General features: G+C 40.7%; 1 protein-coding gene across 3 annotated transcripts in view; it reads left to right on the top strand.

The window, feature by feature from the left end:
• Nucleotides 1-23,999, top strand: part of sema6a (sema domain, transmembrane domain (TM), and cytoplasmic domain, (semaphorin) 6A) — a 44,917-nt gene that overhangs the window by 5,392 nt on the left and 15,526 nt on the right. Inside the window, exons 4-12 of one of the 3 annotated variants that reach the window (XM_015052595.1) lie at nucleotides 694-825; nucleotides 3,824-3,979; nucleotides 8,614-8,787; nucleotides 11,043-11,183; nucleotides 11,303-11,380; nucleotides 17,291-17,349; nucleotides 18,147-18,167; nucleotides 18,392-18,412; nucleotides 21,942-22,097. In XM_015052595.1, the coding sequence (XP_014908081.1) occupies nucleotides 694-825; nucleotides 3,824-3,979; nucleotides 8,614-8,787; nucleotides 11,043-11,183; nucleotides 11,303-11,380; nucleotides 17,291-17,349; nucleotides 18,147-18,167; nucleotides 18,392-18,412; nucleotides 21,942-22,097 (938 nt within the window). The remainder of the gene's footprint in view (nucleotides 1-693; nucleotides 826-3,823; nucleotides 3,980-8,613; nucleotides 8,788-11,042; nucleotides 11,184-11,302; nucleotides 11,381-17,290; nucleotides 17,350-18,146; nucleotides 18,168-18,391; nucleotides 18,413-21,941; nucleotides 22,098-23,999) is intronic. The other 2 variants (XM_015052596.1, XM_015052597.1) reach the window with 2 other exon arrangements.

Here is a 23,999-nt window from a genome sequence, read left to right as displayed (position 1 = left end):
AAATATCAGGTTTCTATGGTGCAAAAACCAAGATAAACCATTTCAGAACATTTTCACACCACAGATTTTCAATCTCCAAATGTACATTTACAGAAGCCATAATTTTCTCCAATTGGTTTTGGTTCATTGGAAATTGTTTTGCAGCCTTCTCCTGACTGGAGCCTTTTGATAGAGACCTGTGGTATGGACTGTCTCTGATGGTTTTAGGTGTGATGTGACCCAGAAGATGTCAGAAAATATCAGCCAAACTTCATTTGGGGTTTATCATATTTCTACCCTGCATTTGTTTAACTTTGGTAATTTAATTTTTTAAGTGTTTTTTTGTTCTCATCTAAAGGATTCCAGGGAAATGTTGGGCAGGTTTAAAGGTGGATCTGAAAACGTTTACATTGGTCTAGTGTTTTCAAATGACACAAAACTGGTGCTAAACAGTGGGATGTAGACTTCTTATATCCACTTTATGTATGAAATGCTATGAAGAATGATTGCTTTTAGAAATGCAACAAGTTCTCCTTCGAAATTTAAAACAAGGCAGGAGATTTAAACGCCTCTGTAAATGGATTGTAAATCCATGTCTCTGTCTCTCAGTGATAGTCCAGAATTGGCAAGATGTTTCCTTGTGAAATGTTCAGACAGTGGCTTGTTTATGCATTGTTTCCTTACTTTAATGTGTGTGTTTTTGTGTTATGGCAGCATTCCAGGTTCAGCAGTGTGTGCCTACGACATGGCGGAGGTGGCCCGCGCCTTCACTGGGCGATTCAAAGAGCAGAAATCCCCAGACTCCACCTGGACGCCTTTTCCTGAAGAGAGGGTTCCCAAGCCAAGGTACAGACAAGCAACACACACACACGCACACACCCACACATGGCAAATGCATTAAATACAGAATCGACTGTCTTTCTGTCATTACTCTCAAAAACTGCTCTCAATCACGCAAGTCATTTCTTTAGAAAACTGAAAATGACTGTTATCTAATCACCTACTTGCACTTCTGTTATTCTAATCATCTCTTTTGAACATCTGCTGCACATCATCTACAATTCCTTGCAGAACTATTCACAATGCTTCAACCATTTCACGTTCAGGTTATTTGAATACTTTTTATGTGATAGACCAACAAGGAGTAGTTGATAATTGTGAACTGGAGGGAAAATGATTCCTGGTTTTCAAAATTCTGAGAAAGGTTTGAGAACCGTGGAGTGCGTGTGTATTCAGCCCCCCTGAGTCTTCGTAGAAACACCTTTTGAGGAATGTCTCCAGCAGCTTTGCACATCCAGAGTGACATTTTCTGCTCATCCTTCCTTACAAAACAACCCAGCTGGGTTAGGCTGGATGCAGAGCATGTGTCAACATCAATTTTTCAGGTCTTGCTACAGAATCTCTCCATGTTTAGGCTTGTTGTCCTGCCCTGCTGGACAACAATCTTGTCTCAGGTCTTTGAGGTTTTCCCCAGAATTAGGTTTTGTCCATCTTGCCACTTACTATGATATTTTTTTCCTGTCCCTGCAGTAGAAAAGCATTTTTTTACCACCACCATCTTTCATCATGGAAGGTGTGTTCAGGCTGATCAGAAGTGTTCTTTATTTTGGGGCATCAGCAGAATAATAATTTTATTTTACTTGAAAACTGTCTGTGTTTACCTTCTTTTTTTGTGCTATTTTATGTTGATCCACCACATGAAACCCTGATAAAAATTTATGTTTCTCCTTGTAATTTGATGAAAAGTCCAAGAGATTTGAAAACTTTTGCAAAATACTGAGCATACATCCGCTCTCAATCACATAAACACAATCTTTTTTTCATAGTTGCACACATTAGCTCCCCTGCTCCCCACCCGCAGTTTCATAAGCATCAGCAAATGAAGCATGAGATCATTTTAAATATGGCTGGCTAATTCCACAAATGTACCGACCTGATCAATCTCCCATCTATCTCTTGTTAATTAGAGCACTGAGAGTTTTTCTTATTTCCTGGAGGGAAGGAAAAAAAAAACAGATTCACTACAAAGATCTGGGCTACGATAATTGTTGGTGGGTGTATAGGTCCTCACTTAAAGCCAGGGGATTTGATTCTTCTACAAAACACAAGCTCTACATTGCTAATTTAATGCATAAATGAATGTACATGAGTGAGTTCACCCTTTTTACCTTGATTAGTGTATATAACGACTTGTTTACCCTGAGTGAGGTCAGACATTTCTAGAAGCAGATATGCTCACATTTGCTTACTGCAGTAATTGATGGGATTGATTAAATTTCTGCTCTCTGCCGCATTCAGACCCTTTTTATCTACAGGCAAGCAGATGGAGAGCTGCAACAATGCCACCAAGGTCCGGTCCTGTGGCAGTCTGTTCCTCCATGTGCTAGACTCCCAAACCCAATCATTTACAGATTTTCATATTTAATACATGTCTGTTTCGGTTCTGCCGTCCATATGCGTGCATGTGTGTGTGTGCATACCCTGCAAACTAACAGCAGATATTATTCTGTAGCTTATTTCAGCGGCCTCATAGATTTGGGAATCCACTTTAGGCTCAGGATTTTACAGTTAAATGTGTTTTCTTTTAGCAGGAAGTCAATGATCAAAGTTTTGTAGCCAGTTTCCCACATTTGGTTCTTGAAAAGCTTTAATCTGCTGATGTTTATGTAGGAATTCAAAGTATTTTTACATTGTAAAGAAGTTGCTAATCAGGCAGATTTTATCATTTAAAAATAGATTAATTAAAAAAAAAGACTGCACATTTCCACTTGCCTTTAACATCTTGACTTCAAGGAATGTTGATTCTTACCAGATAATCTGATATTTACAAATCATTCAGGATGTTCACCATGATAGGCAAAGTTTGAAAGCTCAACAGGATAAAACAAAGCAAATTTAGCCTTTTTACATCTTGCTACAGGTCCTGTTTCAGCCTGAAGAGGTGATATACCTCCATAGCAAAAAGATATTTTACATAGATCCTTTCGCCTTTAGAGCTTCCTCTTGACTGCCTAATGAGGTTGAAAAATCCTTCAGATTGGTCAGGACCACAAAGCTGAAAATCAGCCAATTCACTAACATTAACAGTTCTTGGTTTATCCGCAGCTCTCTCACATTCTGCAGGATCTCGTTTGTATTTAAAAACTTTCAGATTTAGCCACAGTTTTGTGAACCCATTTGAAGGGTCGTCCCGGGATGTTGGGAGGAGGCCTCACCATCCGAGTCAAACCACATATGCTTTCGTAAAATTACTTCCAGTTCTCAAACGGGAAAGAAAAAGTGGGAAAACGGAGCAAATCTGACTGAAATGTCTCTACCAGCAGCACCACATATGCGCATCTTAAAGCTATTTCTCTGGACGACGCTCAAATGTGTATTTTAAGGCTTGGTCTTTTACGTATCTACAGTGCAAGGCCAGCTGTCTGACATTTCAGGGACCTGGTGTGTGTTATGTGCTGTGAAAGGGTATCAAAGAGCGCACTGTAAAGAGGTTTTACAAGCTCTCCGAGGCGACATGCCTGCAAAGAGGATATGCTATCAAAAGCAGCTTCTTTTTTACCAGCTCCTGTAAACGGATCACACTGATAGAATGTCTCAGTGCATTACCCCAAACTCAGAAAAGAAGACATCATGTGTCCTCCTGTTTGACCGAAGGCTCTAGGAATAAGTGTTTAGCCATTTATGACTTCAGTCTTATTGATTTTAAGGGAATTAGACTTTCTGTCTTCTGGCGGCTTCTCGTTTTAAACAGTTTTTTTCCATTTAAACGTTTCCTCCTTATGACACTTTTCTTTCCCCGTTTCTCACATTTTGTTATCGTCCTCTCCCTCCACTGCATTTGCAGACCTGGCAGCTGTGCCGGCACTCCATCCATGGAGAGGTACAAGGTATCCAATGAGTTCCCTGACGACACTCTGAACTTCATCAAGATGCATCCCCTGATGGACGAGGCTGTGCCCTCTATCGCCCACAGGCCCTGGTTTCTCAAGACCATGGTGCGGTGAGTACCTTGCACTCCAAAAAGCCCGCCGTCGTCAGAGGTCCGTGAGCCTCTTCAGCCCAGGCTGGCAATTATCTGAAGTGCTGCTCAGAGAGTTAGACTCATTAAAAGACAGTAGTGCTCCATCACAAACCCGCAACTGACCTATTTTTCTTGGAGTGGAGGAAACGCTAATTCAGACCTTGCTATCTTTTTCCCCCTACACAACAGAGTAGTAATCTTTGGAGTGAGTATTTAAGATACTCACTGGTGTTTATCTTGATCCTTAGCTCATTGAAAACATCTATAAGGTCTTATTAAAGACATTTTTTTCCCTCTCTTGACTTGAAGCTTCCCCAGACAGTACACTGGAGAGCAGACTTCTTTTTAGTTAATGTGGCTTTTCCCCCTGTGCCCTGAAGGTTTCCTAAAACCTACTGCACCATGATGCTTGTTGTTTGATCTTAAAGGTTTATTTGATTTTTTTTAAGCTATGCACAAAAGATTTTATCAAACACACGTTTCAAGTGGTTTACATCCAACTGAATCTTTAGATCAATACTTAAGAACTGATTTGTTCTTAGAAGACAAAGTTATATCACCACTTCCTGTGAATGACTGACTTGTTTTTTTTGTATCTCTGTAGATGACTGCACTGCAGGGAGACAGTTTCTTTTCTCGTCATCCCAGCAAACCGACATCTTTATGTTATCAGTCTAACATATAATGGCTGTTTTAAGTGACAGTCTGATTATCGTTGTTTGGCAACAAAGACCAGCATTTTAGATCTTTAATTGTTATAAGCCTGAAGAGCTGCAAACAGCATTTATAAAATCAGTTAAAAGTCCATCTGGTACACTAACTAGATGATAAGGAAACATTTAAACAGCTCATATTGTATGAATGGACAGACCTTTTAAACAGGTCTGTCCTGGAAACTAAATATTCCTTTCAGGCTTGTCACATACATACTCATCCAGACCTGGAAAATGTTTAAATGATATTCCAGACTATTCAAAACCACCTAAAAACCCATAAAGATGACAGATAATGAACAGAATTGCCGTATTTTTTTATTGTTCTGGTCTAAATAAAAAAAAAAAACTACCTCACATGTAATGTAATGTTTAAAACTCATGCAGACTGTTGGTCTCCAGCCCCAATAAAGGCAGATTTTTCTTCAGGTCCAGCTAAGAGATGGTGCCAAGATAGCACTGGATTTTCAATGCAAGCAGCGGCGCTTTAGTGGTGCACTGACCTCCGTTTAGGTCTGGAACTGGTTAGGTGGAAAAATCCTTACTCTTTTAAGCTGAACTCCAGCACTTCAACATATTCCTAATGAAAATAATTATATCCTCACATTTCTTCTTCTTACCTAAAGCTGCTCTGGAGTTAGCAGTTCTGGGCACATCCATGACATGCCTCAGTGGCGGGCAAGGAATATTTTATCAATATTCCTTGATAAAAGCTTTTATTTTGGCATATCAGACCCGAGTTGCTGTGTTGTCTCTGTTACAATATAAACAGTTTAGCATGAAAGAGCTCATTAGTGTTTCTGATTTGAAATATCACCCCAATCAGCAGAACATGTCGATTAACATGCGGGCCAATTGCTGAAAGAATTATTTAAGCTTGAAAAGTATCACAAAGGCATGTGGAGTGGATATAAAAACCCCTGTTGGGGTTTTATTGTGGATTACTATTTTGAGCTGAAGTCAACTGGAAATGAAATCAGTAATAGGATTTGATCCTTGTCACACCCCAGAGAGGACACCCGAATATCAAGTATAGGCTTTCTGCTCAATATGAAGACGCTTTTTTTTTTGTTTTATCTCGAGATTTGCAGCGTTTTGGCAGGGAGCTCAGCTAGTTGGACGCAGTCAATCACTTCAAAGAAGGAGACACATGCTGAACAATTACACTCGCTGTGATTTTTGTTATCTGGATCAAAATAGGAAAGACAGACCTTGCCTTATTCACTGAGATTGTATTATTTTAGTGAGTTAAAACCCTAATTTCATACCCTTTGGAGCTCCTGTTAAGACTGAATGAATCAAAACCTAATAACTTCATATTTTTGGCTTTGTGAATTGGCACTGACCATTTTAGGGGAAACTTTAAGCAAGCAGGAGTAGGTTAGTGCTTTTTCAAGTAAATTATATCTTTAGAGGAACATTTGTGCATCACTTTTAAACTGATTTTACACAAGGAACACTCAGTCAACATTAATGACGGCAATTGTGGACTTCCTAGATTTCCGGATAAGCTTTCATCGGTAATCTTTAAATCCAATCTAGTTCTATTAACCCCTAAAGCCTTAATCTGTGTTTTTGAAGCGTCCATCTCGAAACATTCTCCAATCCAGTTAGCAACAACCCCTTAACTTTAGAGAACAAACGGAACAACCTCAGGCTGTATGGATACAAGATGCCACAAAGAGGCCCGAAATACAGTAAAGCTAAATCACAAAGCTTCCTCCATATCTTATATCTTGACACTTTAATCAGGCTGGGGTGTAAACCAACACTCAGCTGTGTCAGTTCCTTCTGATTGAAATAGATTTAATTAAATTGAAAAGCCCCAATCTCAGCAGATAAACTCCATGTGCTTTACAATAAGTCTTGCTATATTAAAAAAAAAACAAAAAAAAAAAACATGTTCCACATGTCTGAAATGTGTGGCATGCAAGACATAAATATAAGAAAATAACCTGGAATTAGTGGAACATCCAGTACTTTAACGCCTCTGAAATATATGTGTCAATTGCAGAGTTGTATAGAACATGTGTGTCGGGAATAAAGTTGTGATCAACTGCATCAGGATGACATGCATTACCATGATAATTGCCAGTCAAATTTATGTCATACAGTCAGCTTTTCTTTCAGTTTCAAGCTTTCGACATCTCGATGCGAGTGAATCTTCCTCAGTATAAACAGAGAATTTGCATGACGGTACATAATTGAAGTTATTATTGAATCATCGCTGTAATATTTGACAAGCACGTCTTGGTTATATATGCAATTTTAATGGCTTTAAGTTGCAGTAAAATCTTTCAACAACCCGTCAAAAATGAAAGCAGCCTGGTTATCAAATTATATAAAGCCGTGGTAATAAATTTATAGGTGCATGGTGCAGGAGTTCCAGCAGATATGCAAAAGAATGCAAAGTAAAACAAGCCAGGTATCAACATCAAAGTAAAGGTGAGAAAATTTAGAATTTTTATTTCTACTAGATGTGGATTGAGTCATTTTTGAGTAAAAATACCCCACTTTCACAATATCATTGTATTTACAGAAATATTTAAGACAGTGTATAACAAATTATTTTACTTCAGGATCAATCAGGCAGCTTCTTTTTCTAATATCAAATTTAACATATAAACCTTGTACTTATACTACTTAAGTAGTAGAGTTATGAAAATAATCTGGTAATAATAAACACTTTATTTTTTTTATATTTTATACATACATTTTGTAGTAGTTTTCACAAACTCATTCAAGAGATGTCCGTCTAACACTGCAATACTAAAGCAATACTGTGGTTGCTTTTAGCAGCCAGAAAATCTAAATTCATATTTCTTTTTTCCCCTTATAGAAATAGTAGTGCTATTTCTGGCAGCTGACAAATGTGTACAACAACAGTTTTGTGAGGGGCAGTGCTGTGCTTCCTGTATGCCCTATACATGAAGAAAAATGTTCAGTCATTCCAGAACCTTCACTGACATCTCATTAAAACAACTTTGAGCTATCTGGGCTGTTTTTGGTGAACCTTGTTACCATCTAGGAATGGTACTGTAATACAGGGAATGGGTTGAAATCCCACTGCTACCACCAGGGAAACGCCATGGTACACTGAAGCAGAAAAACAGACATTTTTCATATTTTGTTTCGGAGTTATCACCACATTTGGTATAATTGTAAGTACAATACAATTATTATTCTGAAAAATAAATCATATATATTGCCATATATACCAGAAACAATGAAGTGCAACAAAAACCACATTTATTGCATAACCTTTGAAAACAGCCCCTGTTGCCATAACAAATCCGATCCAATAGATGCAATCTCCAATGTGGAGAACATATATTCTCCACATTATATATTAAAATACATAAACCAATGTGCAATTATTCTCCTTTTTGTTGAGGAGAATATTTATTTGTCCCTGAACTTAAAAACAGAGATTTGACTCATAAAAAGAAAAGGTATTTTTGCAGGAGCTAATCTGTACTGTTGTTGCTCTAACAGATTAAATGGACGAGGTTCAGAGTCAAATAGTCTCAACTTCAGCAATTAGAACATAAATGTGTGCTTGTTTCCGGGTGCTTGAGACACTTTGATGTCATGTTTTTGTTCTCCCTTTAACCCCCTACAGGCATTATGACAGTCTGATGAATATAAAATAACATTTAATTAACAAGATAACAGCCCCCTCCTGCTCTGTTGTCTTTTTTAGACACTTGATATACACAATGAAAAGCCCATTAAGTGATTAACTGATTGGCTCTGCAGTTATTATCTGGACTTCACCTCAAAACATTTACTTGATGTGCGTCAACATTTATTGCTCTTTCAAACATCGTTATGTGTGTTTGCAAATTGCACTAATCAACTGATTGGTTGATTTACTTTACCCGGTAATCCTTCTTCCAGGTATCGCCTGACGCGGATCGTGGTGGACAACGAGGCGGGCCCCCACAGGAACCACACGGTCGTGTTCCTGGGATCCGAGAAGGGCATCATCCTGAAATTTCTGGCCAAAATGAACAAAGGCTTCCTGAACGACAGCCTGTTCCTCGAGGAGCTCAACGTCTACAATCCGGACAAGTACGTAGCTTTGTGAGCATGTGTGTCCAATAGAGGGAACACATGGATACAGTTGCCACAAACAAAAGAGGGCCAGTTTTTTTTTCTCCCTAATCTCTGTATGTGTGTGTTAAGTGATTCAGAAGTGTTTCATTCTGCTGTTCTACCATCGATCAAGTCAGCCAACCCACTAGCTCCACCGCTACCCGCCGGTTCCCCCGACCCAAGCTCTGAAGTGAAGCCAGTCACCCAGATGGCTACTCTATCATTTAAAGGAGTTTTATCAAGTTACACTTTGCCTAACCACAGCTTCTAAATTAAAGACACAGACACTAAAGCTCTGGATAGCATTGGAGTGCGGTTCCCAACCGCATTGGAGCCGAGTTCTTTCCAAAATGCCGGCTGATTAAAGGAAACACACACGTACATGCTCAGGCAGAGGGCCGCGTTTGTCTTCAGAGCCAGCATCGGATGTCCCGCTAATTTATCACATCTTTGTAGGATTGTGCTGTATAGATGAGCCTTTCTAACCCCAAACTTTGCTGAGAACGGTGAACAGAGAGCTGTCGTGCAATAGAAAAAAAAAAAAAATAAAATCTGATGCAGTGCAGTCCTGCCAGAGCAAATATTTGGTTGAGAGGTAATGAATGAGAGGGGGGGTGGCAGTACGGACACAGGAGAGAGAAAACAGTCATGAAAACCAAAGACGAGAAACTGAAGGGTTAGAGCATAATAAGTACCAAAGTGTGGCCGTGGGGCTGTTTGCGGCCGTTGGAAAGATTTTTTTTCTGAACCCCGACTGCGATTTTAAAATATTACAAATTTTCTATGTCAGCACAGACGGTTGATGAAGATAGACTCCTTTTGCAAGATGTTCATGGAAAATGCCAGGCATTTTGAAATTATTTCAGTGCATTTAGGTTAAAAATTTGTCTGAATTTTGTACAGCAAACAGTGTCATGAAGATTAAGGAGCAGACAAGTCAGTGCAGCAATCGTCAATTAGAAAACAATATTCTAAGCTTTGAACATCTTGGTTCAGTTTCCTTTTGGGATCAAAATAGTGTTTTTGAATTGACTTGAATTTGAACATCTGAAAGATCCACAGCTGAGGTGGGAGAATCTTTTGACTGAATGACTATTAAAGTCACATGAAGAAAGTCATAAGAAATGCAATTCACAGTTTGGTCAAAGGAGAATAAAATAAAACTTTTGGCCCAGAATGAGACAGTCAAAGTCCGTACTAAAAACAATTAGGAATCTTGAGAATTAATTTTTACGTAAATTGTTTTCAGTGAGTTTGAGCTGGTGGTGCAAATCTGGAAGACTTGCGGGTTTAGTTAGAGCGCTATGTGGAACTTCAAATGAAGTAATCTGGAAAAGGGGTAAATCCAAATTTTTAAAACACTTTCCACCTTTCACTCCACAAGTCCCAATTAAAAACACTAGACTTTGATTTTGTTACAAAGGTTAGTGTTGAAAAAAGGTCAACACTTTTGCATTCAGAGACCATGTGAAGGAGATGAAGGTCCTTCCTCGTTTCCGTGTCTCTTCCTCTCCCTCTAGCTCCCTTCCTTCTCCCCCCTCTCTCCTGCTGGCTGCAGCAGAGCATTCGCCGGCTGCTGGCCATCTGGCTTCAGTCGTGTACAGTAAGTGACTTTGCCTCCCTGCCTGGCCAGCTAGATCAACGCAGGCCCGATTGTTGTGCATTACCCAGTGTAGATGGACTCTAAGCCCTAATTGCGAGCGATAATGCAGGACCAGAGCTCTGTGAACAGGAGATTAAATCCCAGAAGCGGGATGCCAGGACGGAGGGAAAGACAGGATAGAAGGATGCTCGACACACCCCAGAGGGATTAGAGCGTGCTCCTGCAGGGCAGTGGAGACAAAGTCGGCTAACGGGGGTGGAGGAGTGGTCGCGTGCGGAAGGGATGGATGGGCTTGAGTTACTGTTGGTGGATTTTACACTTAAGTGCTGCTGACTGCTCACAGCGCCCATCTGTCTGTTTATCTGTTGTATCCGTATCACCCTTTTTTCTTATCTCTCTTTATCTCCCACTCTGCTCCTGACCTCGTGTACACTCGGCTAGCATTATCCGTTTTCTTGCTGAGCCCACAGTTCATCTGTCTGCTGCATCTTAATCTGCGTACTTTGTTCTTGAAACTAACTCTTAAATCCCCTCTTAATCTTATTGTGTTGTCCTGACCTCTCTTTGGTCTTTTTCATTGCATTAAAATATAAATCAAACATTTGACCCTCTCTTTTGGCTTTTCTAGGTGCAGTATAGATGGCGTGGAAGACAAGCGCATCATCGGGATGCAGATAGACAGCAAGAGTAACGCTCTGTGGGTGGCTTTCACCTCCTGTGTGGTCAAAGTGCCGCTGTCTCGCTGTGAAAGGCATGGAAGATGCAAGAAGTATGTGGGAATTCCAGCCTTTATATCCGTTTGTTGAACAATTTTTTTTTTTTTTTTTTTTTTTTTTTTTTAAATTCCAGTTTGTAAAATATGTGATGTTAATAATGACTGTCCTTCAGATCCTGCATAGCCTCCAGGGACCCATACTGTGGTTGGGTGTCAGAAGGTGCCTGTCGACAGGTGACTACCAACACCAAGTAAGTAAAGAGAGGTGAAATCACAAGAAAAGCACGATTGTTGCATGTCTAATTATTAGTGTTTTATCAATATTTCCTGTACAAGTAGTAATTTTTATCCAAAAATGCTTATTGTACAGAATATTATGCATTTTTCCATTCTGCTTATTATAGCTTAATATTGGGAATATAACAACCTGATATAAGCTGGCTAATTACTCAGCCATCGCCTGTGGTTAACACACATGTTGCTTACTGGTTGCCAACTGTAGTGACAAAACGATGTTCCCTAAACAGGAATGATCGGAAGAGCTCCTTTCGTTTCCACTCCATTGGCCCCTCATACTTTTGTCTTGCTAACAGGCTGCTGTTCAGGCCTGAACCTTTTATAAAGTGCATCTTTTTGTGAAGCTTTACAAGGAATTATTCACATGTTGTATGTTGTGATTGGAGTGTTTTTCTGCCCCTCCCAAAAAAAAAAAAAAAAAAAAAAGTTTAAATGTTTTTCCTCATGTAAAAGTTCAGCTATTTTCCACCAAATAAATCTGAAACATTTAGCCATCATGCATTGTTTTTTAATGCAACATGATTTTCACAGTAGAGTTTAAAACTTTATTGAAGTAATAGCAGGCGTATGTCCCAGCTTTAACACCAGTTCAAACAAACTGATTAATCAACAATGTTTTGGATAATTTCTTGCTCCTCTTTCCACCTGAACAAACATTCACTCATAATCCTTCTGGTACATGGGATCTTTTTTCTGCATTGAAACAACTGAGGCTCATGAATATCTGTGCTTTACTCTAAACCATCAGTTTCACTTACACCAGACCTCTGGACTTGGTCAAATTCCACTTTTTTTTTTTGTAAAACTTGCCATTCCTCTGTCAATTTGTCTAATTTTACAGTGTGTAAATGCAGCTGCCTGCAGCGGCAGTGTTGTTGGAAAGATGAATGGATGGAAAGTGTTGTTTGCCCAAAGCCTGGGGTTGGGTACAGTGCTGGGGAAAGTCTGATGGCCGCTGCAGCTATAATTTTGTGGCTGTACTTATGACACAGAACCAGATTATACTTTCTGAACAAACAGCATGAGAAGGTCTGTGGTGGGAAAAAACATTAAACAGATGAAGTCATAAAAAGGGGCCGCTGCTCAACTGGCTTTTTGACGATGAATGAGTTTGATTCTACTCCTTCAAAACCGACTGGTTCTGCATGCTAATGGGCCTCGTGAACACAGAACACGCATAAACCAACAGACGCTTCCCATCCGGTCATTATTCCCTTGACAATTCTGACATTTTCCACTGTGCTGCAGGATTCAAATCAGATGCATTAAGAGAGGCATTGATGGCCATGAGACAATAACAAGGCAAAGGTTTTAGCAGCAAATTCAGGAAAACAGAGTGTTGCCATTCTGGGATTTTCAGAGACAGATTTGAAAATAAATCCAAGACTTTCTTTGCATTTCGAACAAACCAGCGCCAAATCAGCTGCAACAGGAATAAATTGTTGGATCTCACTAATCAGTTATTTGTCATGAAGCGGTGATTGTGAGGTGGTGAGGATTAACGCTGAGACCCAGGTTATAGTGATGATGATGAAGATGATTTAATAAAGAGAGCTCAAACAGTCCAATACAGGCAGCACGGCAGTGTGTGTGTCGGCAGGGAGCCGATACACACACAACAACTGATATACGACATTAGACGAGGAACACAGACAACAGGTGGGACTAAATAAACTGGGAGGGAAATCACAGGAACGAGACACAGCTGGGATCAATCAATGGGGAAGACGCAGAAACAACGAAAACTCACAGGACAGAAACTGAACACAGAAAACCCTTAAAATAAATAAGCAGAAACACGGGTCATGACATTATTAGCTCTAATGTGCAAAATCTATTAACCTAATGTTTCAACAGGTATGTTCCACCTTTATTTGACCAATAAGCTTCTAACATTACTTGTTCTAGACTTCCAATGAATAATGCACACCTGTATCCTGTTGTCTGTAATCACTCGCCCTGTTGAAGTGTTCACTTGTGACTCTGATGAAGACAGTGTCGATCCTCAGTCTTGTTGATGATTGCAGAATAAAGCCAAGAATAATTTACAGCAGTTTTTATACCCATCTAATTCTAAGGTGGTCCTAATGCCAAAAAACTCTAAGAAGGTTTCATTTTTTGTGTTTCGTGAGTCTCAATCATAGACTCCTTATTTAGTGTATAATCACCCATTTTAGGACTGAAAGCTTGTTGTACCCTTGCTTCATGTAGCAGGATTTCTGAAAGCGAGAGATAAATAGTGTTTATCCTGGTGGTATCTGCTGTTAAAGCGGTCCGATTTATATTTTCTTCCAAATAACTTGTCTTACCTGCTTATGTCCATTCCTGCCTGTGCATCTATTTTTATCCCTCTATTTTCCTCCAACACACTCTTCCTCTCTTGCAACCCTCCCCTCCTTTACTTCTTCCATCTGGCCCCAATGGTAGCGTGCCAGCTTTCCCATGTGTAGTTATGCCTCTTATACCTACTGCCTGCAAACAGCTTGTGCTCTAGTCTTTTGCAATATGGTCCCTAGTCACCCGCTTTTTTCATGCATATAATTGCACCTGATTCTGAATGGTTGGTGTTTTGTGAAATAGCTGCACGGTTGTGTTGCTGTAATCAGCCTATCATATGAACAGACGCAGATATTATGGGCCCATATGCTGGTTTGAGACCCGATGAAGTGAAAGCTATAAATTAAGAAGGTAAATGACAGCTATTTGGGACCCATCTGCATATTTGCATCATACTGTACGTACAGTAAATTCCCTACTTTTCAGTTCACCTCTGATATGAATAATTGATGCCATTATGCCTGACCCACATTTCAGCAACCAAGTCCCCTGCATACAACCTCTCATCTAGTATAATAATCATATCTGATGCTAGGTGATAAATAATAAACACCATTCCTGGTTCCCTCCAGATCTGTAGAGCGCATCTCCAGTCTGATTTAAATATGCATTACACCGTACTGTTGCAGTGGGCTCTTAACCTTGAATGGACTTCCTGCAGTGTCGCATTCAGACGCACTGCATTTCAGTAGCTGTAACGCAGCCACTATGAGGATGACCTCCTTAACTCAGGGTTCACACTGCGGTTCATTCACTCTGTGTGCCAAGCAAACCCCAGACGCCACATCTATAAACTCAATGCTCATTGCTAATTCATCTCAAGTCATGTGGGATTTAAACCATGTAAGCTTCATCTTGCCACAGTTGATAACGTTAAAATCAACCTATATGGGGAACCATGACAACAAGGCTCTTGGAAATACACAGCATTTCAAGGCACAGCGATAAAATGCCTATGATGAGCGTTTGTCAGATATCAGGAGTGTTTTGACTATCTGTGCTGTTAGTTTTATCACTCTGTCTCTGCTTCGTGCCTGTGACTGACAACGATAAGAAAATCAGATCAACTGATGTTTCACATATGAAGATAGGATGCTACTCTTATTGTTGAGTACTGGATTTTAAAAGGGATTTGTTAATGAAGAAATCCTGTTTAATAGGAGACTAGTAAGTTGTACTCATAACTCTCACTGCAAAATTGCAAATTGGGAAGGACTTATATATGGTTTTAAATTTTGAGTGGTTTGCAGTCACGTGTTTTTGGGAGTCACCTAATAATAGCTCAACTTTGTGAAATAAAACTGCTTTTGAAAATGTCTCAGAGGTTTTTTAAAACATTGGTGAACGAAGACCAATATGAGGACCAATGAGCACAGCAGACATGTTAGAGAGGAAGTGGAGGAGATGTTATAAAGGTTATAAAACAAAATCCAAGCTATGAAGAGCCACAGCGAAATGATTTAGTTTAAAGCAAATTAATGTTGTGAGAATGGCCCAGTGAAAGTCAAGGCAATTGCATTAATTTAATCAAAAGTTGCTTCCACAAAGAATTGATTCAAGGAGGCTGAACACACATGACATTTTTCAGATTTCTTTTCTAAATGCAAAATAGTTTTTCTCTTTTTTTTGACATTTTTGTGATGCTCTAGCATTCAAAGCCTTTGCAGGGTGGGCTATCACAGTCTGCCTCATTCTGCTACCTATAGGGTGACAGTAATGGCTGAGGTATTTACATGAATACCAGAACACGTTATTCTTCTTGAAAGTTTCAGTGTTGTGCCTTCACGTTTCTTTAAAGCGATGGAAAGCTCTGCTTGTCTTACAGAAATCACCTGAGCTTGTGAGGTCTACATTTTTCCACACAAGGGAAGGGTGACGGTGTTTTGGAAAATAATCTCCTTTGTGCTATGATTGTGACCAGTGGAGGGTGAGGAAGACGAGAGACGGGTGGACGGACAGAGGAGGAGGAGTACAGAGGAAGGAATCGAGGTGGCGGTGAAAAACTGTCATGCGTGACCGTGATCCTGGTCGACAGTTGGTCCGCTCTGTTTCACCGATCTCCTTACAGCTTGCTTGGTGGTCTTTCAGGGATAAAACATGTCTCGGTGCAGACTGTGTCAGAAAATAACATATCCCAATCTCAATCTCTCTTATTCTGTCATATGATGGCCCTCAAGCACGGTTACCCCCCACTGCTCTCCTCTCAGCCCATGTGATTGTACTACACACTCACATTACTTCTCAAGCTAGATAAAGTCAGATGGAGTATAGATGGGAAATGATTGCACAATGTGAAGCACTCATGAAAATAAATTGGGAAATTGACTTTTTTTTTTCCTTCTTGCTAGGAGTTACATGCGAAAATTGATCGTGCTCTCATGTTTATAGATTGGATAGGAAGCTAAAAGCAGCAGAACTCTCCTGCTTAACTTAGCATAAATAGTGAAAGATATAGAAATAACACATTCACCCATTGGCTCTTTCATTTATAAGTAATGTATTGTTGTAATCTAAAATAAATAAGAGTTTGTACTCTTCTTGACTCTATAAAAGCGCCATAGGAATGTTAATGAGCTTTCAGCAAGCCCCCAATGCTAAGCTAAGCTAATGACAGTGGTATATTCCACCTGTACTGTGCCAAAATAAGATCAAACAGCACTACATTAAATGTTGGCTGTTTATTTTAACAACATGTCCTGTTGTGTGGTCAGAGTGTGAAAACTGAACATAGCTTACTTAGCATAAGTGAGCAATAAGCTATAATACATGCCAAAGTTTGGTTAAAACTGCCTTCTGACTAAACAGCATAAATCCAGCCTCTGGGTGGAAGAAATGACCTCGTTGAAGTGCGTCTTGAAGTCGAATCCTTACTTGTTTTCCAACTTGCAGCTGAAACACTGATGATCAGGCATTTCTCAGATTCTAGCTTATGAATGATAAATGACCTGTAACACTTTATTAAGTCCAAAGGAGCCAAAGATCTTCACACATCCATTTATAAGCTGATGGTGGTGAGCTATGTTGTAGCTGTCCTGGGGTAGTCTGACAGGAGCAAGGTGCCACCGGAGCCTCTGACCACTGACTGAAGCAGGAGTCCAAGCCAGGAGCCCACTGGTAACGGGACAAACTCCTACCACCGTTGCCCCTAAATAACTTCAATGTGCTATAAGTCGCCGTGTATTATCTCCTCCTCTGCCATAAAAACACAACCTTACAAAATGTTAGTCATTGTACAAGCCCAACAACATAAATCATAGAGAAAAACTATTTTCAACACTCCAAGCAACATCTCTTGTTCTAGATATTTACTTCACTGTCTGACGTCTGCATTACCACTGATTCAGGTCTCCAGGGTGCCTGCCAGGTGTTCTTTGCTTCCAGCACAGCATGGGACTTTCTGCATCCCACGCTGTGTTTCCAGCGTATGCTGTCTGTGGTGGTGTTTCTGTGTTAGCTTTCTCATGGCGTTGCTGGGTGTGGCCTGCCCCGTTTTCCGCCACTGACCATGATATCTCTGTTCCCTGCAGATCAGCCTTCGAGCAGGACGTGGAGCATGGTAACACAGATGGCCTGGGAGACTGCCAAAGTAAGCAAGCCCTCTTCACTCTTATCTTTCCTTCTCTTTTCCACACCTCCCTCACTACCACGTCGTCTCCTGTTTTCTCTGTTAACTCTGCTAACCTCTCAGCCCGTCGTTTCCTTCTTTGCTGCCGTCACCTTTTTCTTCTCCTGTCTGTTCTGGCCTTACAATTCCCTCTTTCAAGCGTCTTCCATCCATCTGTCCCTTTCAGCCTCTTGTGTCCTTTCCCCGCTGTTTCTCCGGTCCCTGGTCAATAGAGCCCTGTGTCCCATTGGGCAAACCCTGAGTTTCTTTTCGAGCATTTCCTCAAAAACACAAACAATTCAGCAGCACGCTGAGTTTGTAGATGTGAAAAGTCGCAGGAACTGTTATATTGAAAGCAAAAACAAGACTATTCAAAGGCAGCCTCTATTCTTAAAAGGTGGGCTTTTATTCTTCACACTTTGAGACAGTATATTTGTTCTTTTCAGGACCAAATGCACTCTGTTAGCACTTGCAAACAAGTACTGAAACTTTATTCTGTGTTTGATATTGAATCAAATCAGTAAATAACTCTATAAAGGCTGTAATTTTCTCCTTTGCTTTCATTTGTGTGTTTATGAGCTAACCCAGAGAATTATACCTCCATCAGCCGTAAAACCCTGAAAAATTCCCTTTGATTGGACGGAAAGAGAATATTGAGCTGCCAGCCAACTCTGAATTACTTTAAAAGTCATGGTTTTCCATCGTGTTAAAGCATATAAGCTCCCTTTCATTGCCCACAATAACAGGTTTCCTTTCGTTTTTCTTCTTTTTCTCTGCAGATACATTTGTGGCACTGAATGGTAAGTGTTCCTCATCCACCTCACGGCAATCAAACTCATAAAGGATGGAGTTTGAAGCTCCATCCTTTCCCCCACTAAATCTTTAACTTCAGCCACACCTCTTCATCAGCTCAGTCAGTCTTGCCCTCTCAAGCAAATGAAAAACTCCTCCCACATGTGTAAAGACAGATTATTAATGATTCCAGGTTTTAACCAAATTGATTTCATTCCTTTCTTTTTGATAGACATCCCTTCCGGTTATGAAGGTAATGGAAAGTCAGTCACGCTCTTACGTAGTTCCTTTTTGGTGTTTAAAGGTGGAAGAGATGAAAATCTTTCATCTTTGATACTGATTCCTTTAGTTTGTTAGACATTTTTCTCCCTCACCCTTTGTTTAGTAGCTCCATCTTCCTCCTTCGCTTGTGCTGCAGCATTGATTAGCTATGACCTTTGCTTTGTTAATTGGATGGATCTGGTTGTTGGTGGTTAAAGGCTTTGATAGTGAGGAAGTTCTTCGCTGTGTGCATTAGATGGGTGTCGATAGAGACCGCGAGATGTTAACCTGCCCAGTTGAGAGTGTGTTTATGCTCACCAAACAGCATCACACAGCTTTATTCATACGTATGCTTTTCTTATCCACCACGGTCTACCAGGGTTCCTTCAGCGTTGTCATAAGACATTCATCCATTCATTTATTCATCCTTCCATCAAACATTTATACATCTGGTTATCCATAAATACATCTATCACCTTTGCAGGAAGTATTAGTAGTGAACTTTGGTATTTTCACTTTCGTCTCTACAGGATGAGAACGTCGTCTGCAATTTGGGCTTTAAAAAATGTGCGGGACCCTGGTATCAGAATCATCCCTGAGTAGCTGATACTTGAAGCAAAGCCACTCTCATCTACATGTAAACTTACAAAGATATTCTTTATCTAATCACAGGACAAATTAGCTCTTTTTAGTGAATCCCTCTCAGCTCCATCTCGCGCTCTCTCTCAAACACACGCATACACACAGAGTGCCTCACAGCTGCCAGATCAAAACGGTCAGATCCATGCAGAATGACGAGAATAGATATTTTGAAGTCTCTCCAGCAAGCCCTCTCACTCACCCCCCTGTGGCTGTACTCCCACTGTGATTCTCCCTTCTTTTTGGAGATCCAGGGTCATCCAAAAAGCATCTGTGTTGGTGTGCTCCCCCTCCTCGTGTGCAATATGCTTAGAGATGTGCGTTTTGAGGCGCAGACAAAAAACTCACACCCGGTTTACTGCGTCCAGACTCGGTCCCAGCCATTTCCCGAAACCCTCTATCTATCTGTTGGCGGTTGATATGGATTTTAAGATAAATTATTGCAGCCTCTAAAATCTCATCTTTTTTACTCCAGACGAGACACCCTCGCCTCTCTTTAATCTGTAGAAAGAGAGGGATGTGCATCCGTTGGCAGTTTTTTTTCCCCCTCTCCTGATCTCGGAAGGAGTGCAGAGTCTCTGGGCTCCCTGTATGTGTGTCATCTGCCTGAATTGCACTTCCCCTGTTGGTGGGGTATGAATTATAAAATAGGCCTGTCACACTAATCTCTCAGCCTTGGGCCAATAGTTAAATAAATCATTTTAATGATTGCCACGCCACACAGAAGAGGAGGAGGCCTTGAGTGGCATTCTGCGAGGGGGGTCTGTTGTGAGCAGTCTCCTGGCGTCGCCTCCCCGTCTTCAAACACAAGCGTAAACACATATTGAACGTGCACATCCTCAAACAAACACACACTCCCATGCTGTCACCTCCTCCACGGAGAGGGCTTGTCAAAAGCGGTAACTGGGGGAAGAGATCTGCAGAGCCGAGGAAGAAAAAAGCTCCGTCCCTCTTAACCGGGGGTTTTTTTTTTTTTTTTCTCCTTGCCGTATGGCTTAAGTACATCATGGTATATCCCATTTATAGGAGCAAAACTGTTTAGGGAGGCTTAACTGTTAGCATGTGGGATGGTAATGTGATTGTCACGGTTCGAAAATACAGTCAAACAAAGCTTATGCATAAATTCTGCTCATGAAGAACAATGAGAAGCATAAGAAAGGGGGGTGGAGGAAAACTGACGGTGTAAGCAATGTCTGCATGTAAACAGGAGAGAGATACGCATGATCCATCACCCACAGAAGAGCTCACAGTGGGTTCACATCCACAGCTCACATTTCTATTTCACTGAGGTTTGTTGAGATGGACAAACACGTAGAGTAGAGTGGAAGGAAAATGACTGATGTTTTTTCAAACTTTTTGACAATGTAAAATCTGAAATGTGGAGTGCATTTGTATTCACCTCCTCCGATTCAGTGCTTTATGAAACCACCATTCATTACAAATATGTTTGTATTTACAGATGAACATGTTCACCCATTCTTATTAGTAAAGTTCAGGCAGTTTGGATGAACCAGTGAACAGCAGTTTTTAAGCAGTTTTATCAGTTGACTTCTGACACTTTGATTAGGCCATTCTGACACACCAACATGCTTCCTTCTGAACCAGAGTTGCCCAATTTCGGTCTTCAAGGGCCAGCGTCCGTCATGTCCAACACACCTTGAGCAAACAAATAGTTTATCGATCATTTAGAAATTTGAATTGGTTGAACTAGGGAGACATCAAGACATTCCAAGTTTTCTTCCAGTATTGATCTGCATTTAACTCCATCTATTTTCCCGTCAACTCTGAATATATCACTTCTCTACGGAAGAAAAGCATCCCCACGTCATGATGCCATGTTTCATCAAAAGGTGACTGATTGTTCAGGGACCAATATGGTTCAGTTTTGACAGTTGACATACCTAGGTCTCCTGTTTTGGCCAGGAAACTACCCCTCTTCCCCTCCATGCTCTCATATTAGTATTTTCCTGTAAACTTTCTGTATTAAAACATAATTACACACCGTCCTCTGCTCCTACGGTAGCACTGGCTCAAGAATTTCCCATAGTTTTAAATCTAAAACTTGACAGATATGAATTGATTGCACTTGAATTTCAGGGAGCTGAATATGAATGTGGACCGCCCTTTATATGTTTTTATTTTTAGTTGAAGACAATGTATTATTCCCAATTTTAACATACTTTGTGTGGATTTATCACATAAACTCCAGACACATAGGAAACGTATCACTTTAAGAGGTGTGATTGCTTTTACAAAGCTCTGAATCTGTTACTCTGCAAGTTCAAGAAGTTTACTCCAAGTTCCAGATCAGTTTTGTAGCTATGCACATTTAACTTCACAGCTACAAAACTGATCAAAACCTTGAAATGAACAAAAGTATACAAAAAAACAGCAGGGAGAAAATGTTCTGAGTTAAAGGCTCCTTTGTAGTTAAAGAGCAGTTACAGGCAGAATCCTCAACAGGACCAGTGAGGAGAAAGTTTGTCTTTTGTCCTACATATGACAGCGGGGCACCCTGTGGCTACAGTGGAGAAATTATCATCTGACAGACCCAGCAGAGATCTGACATGTCAATCAGAGCAGGACGGGGGGAGACGATAGACACGCAGGGAAATGACAGGAAGAGGAAACGTGTCAATCCTTAGAAACACACATGTAATTGGTAATGAGCTGCAGAGGGTCACAAGGGAAACACCTTGTTAACCCTCACACAGCCCAGCAGCTGTCTGAGTGTGTGTTTATTCATCTGAGGACTGAATGTGTGTGTATATATGTGTGTGTGCGTGTGTGTGAGCAGTCTAGCTGGTCTGTCTGTGCCTGTGTCCACTGGAGCTTGGTCCTGTTTGCTCTGAGCAGAAGTTAACCTGTGCTGTGTCCGACAGGCCACCACCACCATCACCACACCCTTTCACTTCCCACCTCGGCCCTCCCCGAGGCAGCCGAGGGGCCCCTGGGGCGGAAGGACCCCCCTATGAGTTCAGACAAAGGGGAGGACCCTTATGTGGCAGTGCCCTCTCAGACTCAACCTGAAGCCACTGGTAAGCCTTGGAACGTAACAGAAATCGGTCAGTTTGGTCCATTGTTGCCTGTGGCAACAGGCTAATGAGGGGGGAAGGGTGGGGATGTAAAGTGGAAGGGGGTAGGGGAGGTTTATGTAATTGAGATTTACGGCTGCCTTGCTGCTTCCAGCTGACGCGGTGTATAGATGGTGGATGGTTTTCTCTCTAGGGGACAAATTGCCTCATGCTGTGCACGAAAAACCAGCTGCAGAAAAGTAGCAAACAAGCGAGATGACACACGTTCACCCATGTGCACCTACACACTCAGCGCTCATTAGGATGCACACTCAAATACACACACACACACACACACACACACACACACACACGCAGAGTAGTGTGGATTTATTATCTGTGGACTGTAATGTCCCATAGGAGATGTAATATCCAGACCATTACACTCTGAAAAGGAAGATGGCGATGTATTTATTTCCTGGAGAAGATGGCCTGGTTGCCGGCTGTGCCATCCTTCGCGACACGGTGACATGACATTGAACGCCCTTTTTTCTCCTGTGTTAACAACCTGCCTAATGCTGTGCCGCCTCAAGGGCAGCTCGTTGGATAAATGAGTCACAGAGAAAAGGATAGAGGAGGAGGAGACTAGGGACCAATCGAAGGAGGGAATTTAAAGGTCTCTGGAGGGCCGCCAGTTCATTATGATGGGACAGACCGATGTATAACACACCCTATTAAAGCAACACGTCACTTGTTCATGGTTCTGCAATTAGAACCAGCTTCAACATTGTTAAAAATATAGGCTATAAAAGTTAATTGATAATAAAATAATAGAGTCCCTTGCCAACTTATTCAAACCTACTGAACATTTCCAGACATTTTATATGGATTTTATGTGATTGACCAACATAAGTCAAAGGACATGACAGTTAAATGGAGGAAAATGCAGTTTTTCATTTTATACCTGGAGAAATATATACGAGAACTACACTATGGAATTATTTTTAGCCCTTTTCTTTGATAGACATGAATAAAACTGCAACCTAACATCTCAAAAAATCATTTAATTAGAAAATAAGAGCCCAGCTGTGCATAATTGAATGTCAGTATGAGTCCAGCTGTCCTGTGAACAAACAGCAATCAATGTATGATGTTGCAGATCAGCTCCAACAGGGTTTGGTTATAAAACAACACATCCCCGGCCTTGAATATTTACTAAAATAATTCAGTACCTTATCAATACATGACGACAAACTGACAGGCTGGACAAGAAAAGCATCAATCAAAGCTAATTGGTCTGTAGTGACTCGGGAGGAGCTACACACATCCACAGCTCAGGTTGAGGACTCTCTAAAGAACAACTTTTAGTTATTCATAATTCTCTCACGGCAAAATGAAACGGCTGAAGGAAAGACATAAGAAGTGGTGAAGGGGTTAAACCAAACATGTGGCTAAAGGATGAGACCAAACTGAATTTATCTGGCTGGTAGGGAAAATGCTGTGTCTGGTAGGAAATTAGCTGTGGTGAAACATGATAGTGGAAGAATCATGCTGTGGAGATTTGGTCAGAGAATTTGGTCAGAGTTTTATTTTTTTTTATTCTGAAAACTATGTCACGTTTCTTCAACTTCACCAAAATGTACTGATTAGCATTGATACATTATACAAATCCTGACGAAATCTGAAAAACTTGAAGGGTTATGAAAACTTTAAACTTCTATTAACAGATAATGTTATTTATTAGAGGCGGATCCTTCAATCGCGAAAATGCTGTAGGTGTAAAAACAGCCATAGCAATAAGAAAGCAGCTGTTGAGCTCAGACAGAAAGCTTTCGTTTCACACAGAGATTTGTGGCGTCTTCAGCCTTCTGGGGAGTGAATACAACCTGAGCGAGAACACAGGAAGTCATTTCATTCACAGGCTTG

The sequence above is a fragment of the Poecilia latipinna genome, unplaced genomic scaffold (assembly GCF_001443285.1).
Source record: "Poecilia latipinna isolate Pla-1442-1.1 unplaced genomic scaffold, P_latipinna-1.0 Scaffold1121, whole genome shotgun sequence".
NCBI lineage: Eukaryota > Metazoa > Chordata > Actinopteri > Cyprinodontiformes > Poeciliidae > Poecilia > Poecilia latipinna.
The sequence above is the reverse complement of the archived record's forward strand: the minus strand, read 5'-3'. Positions and strand labels throughout refer to the sequence as shown.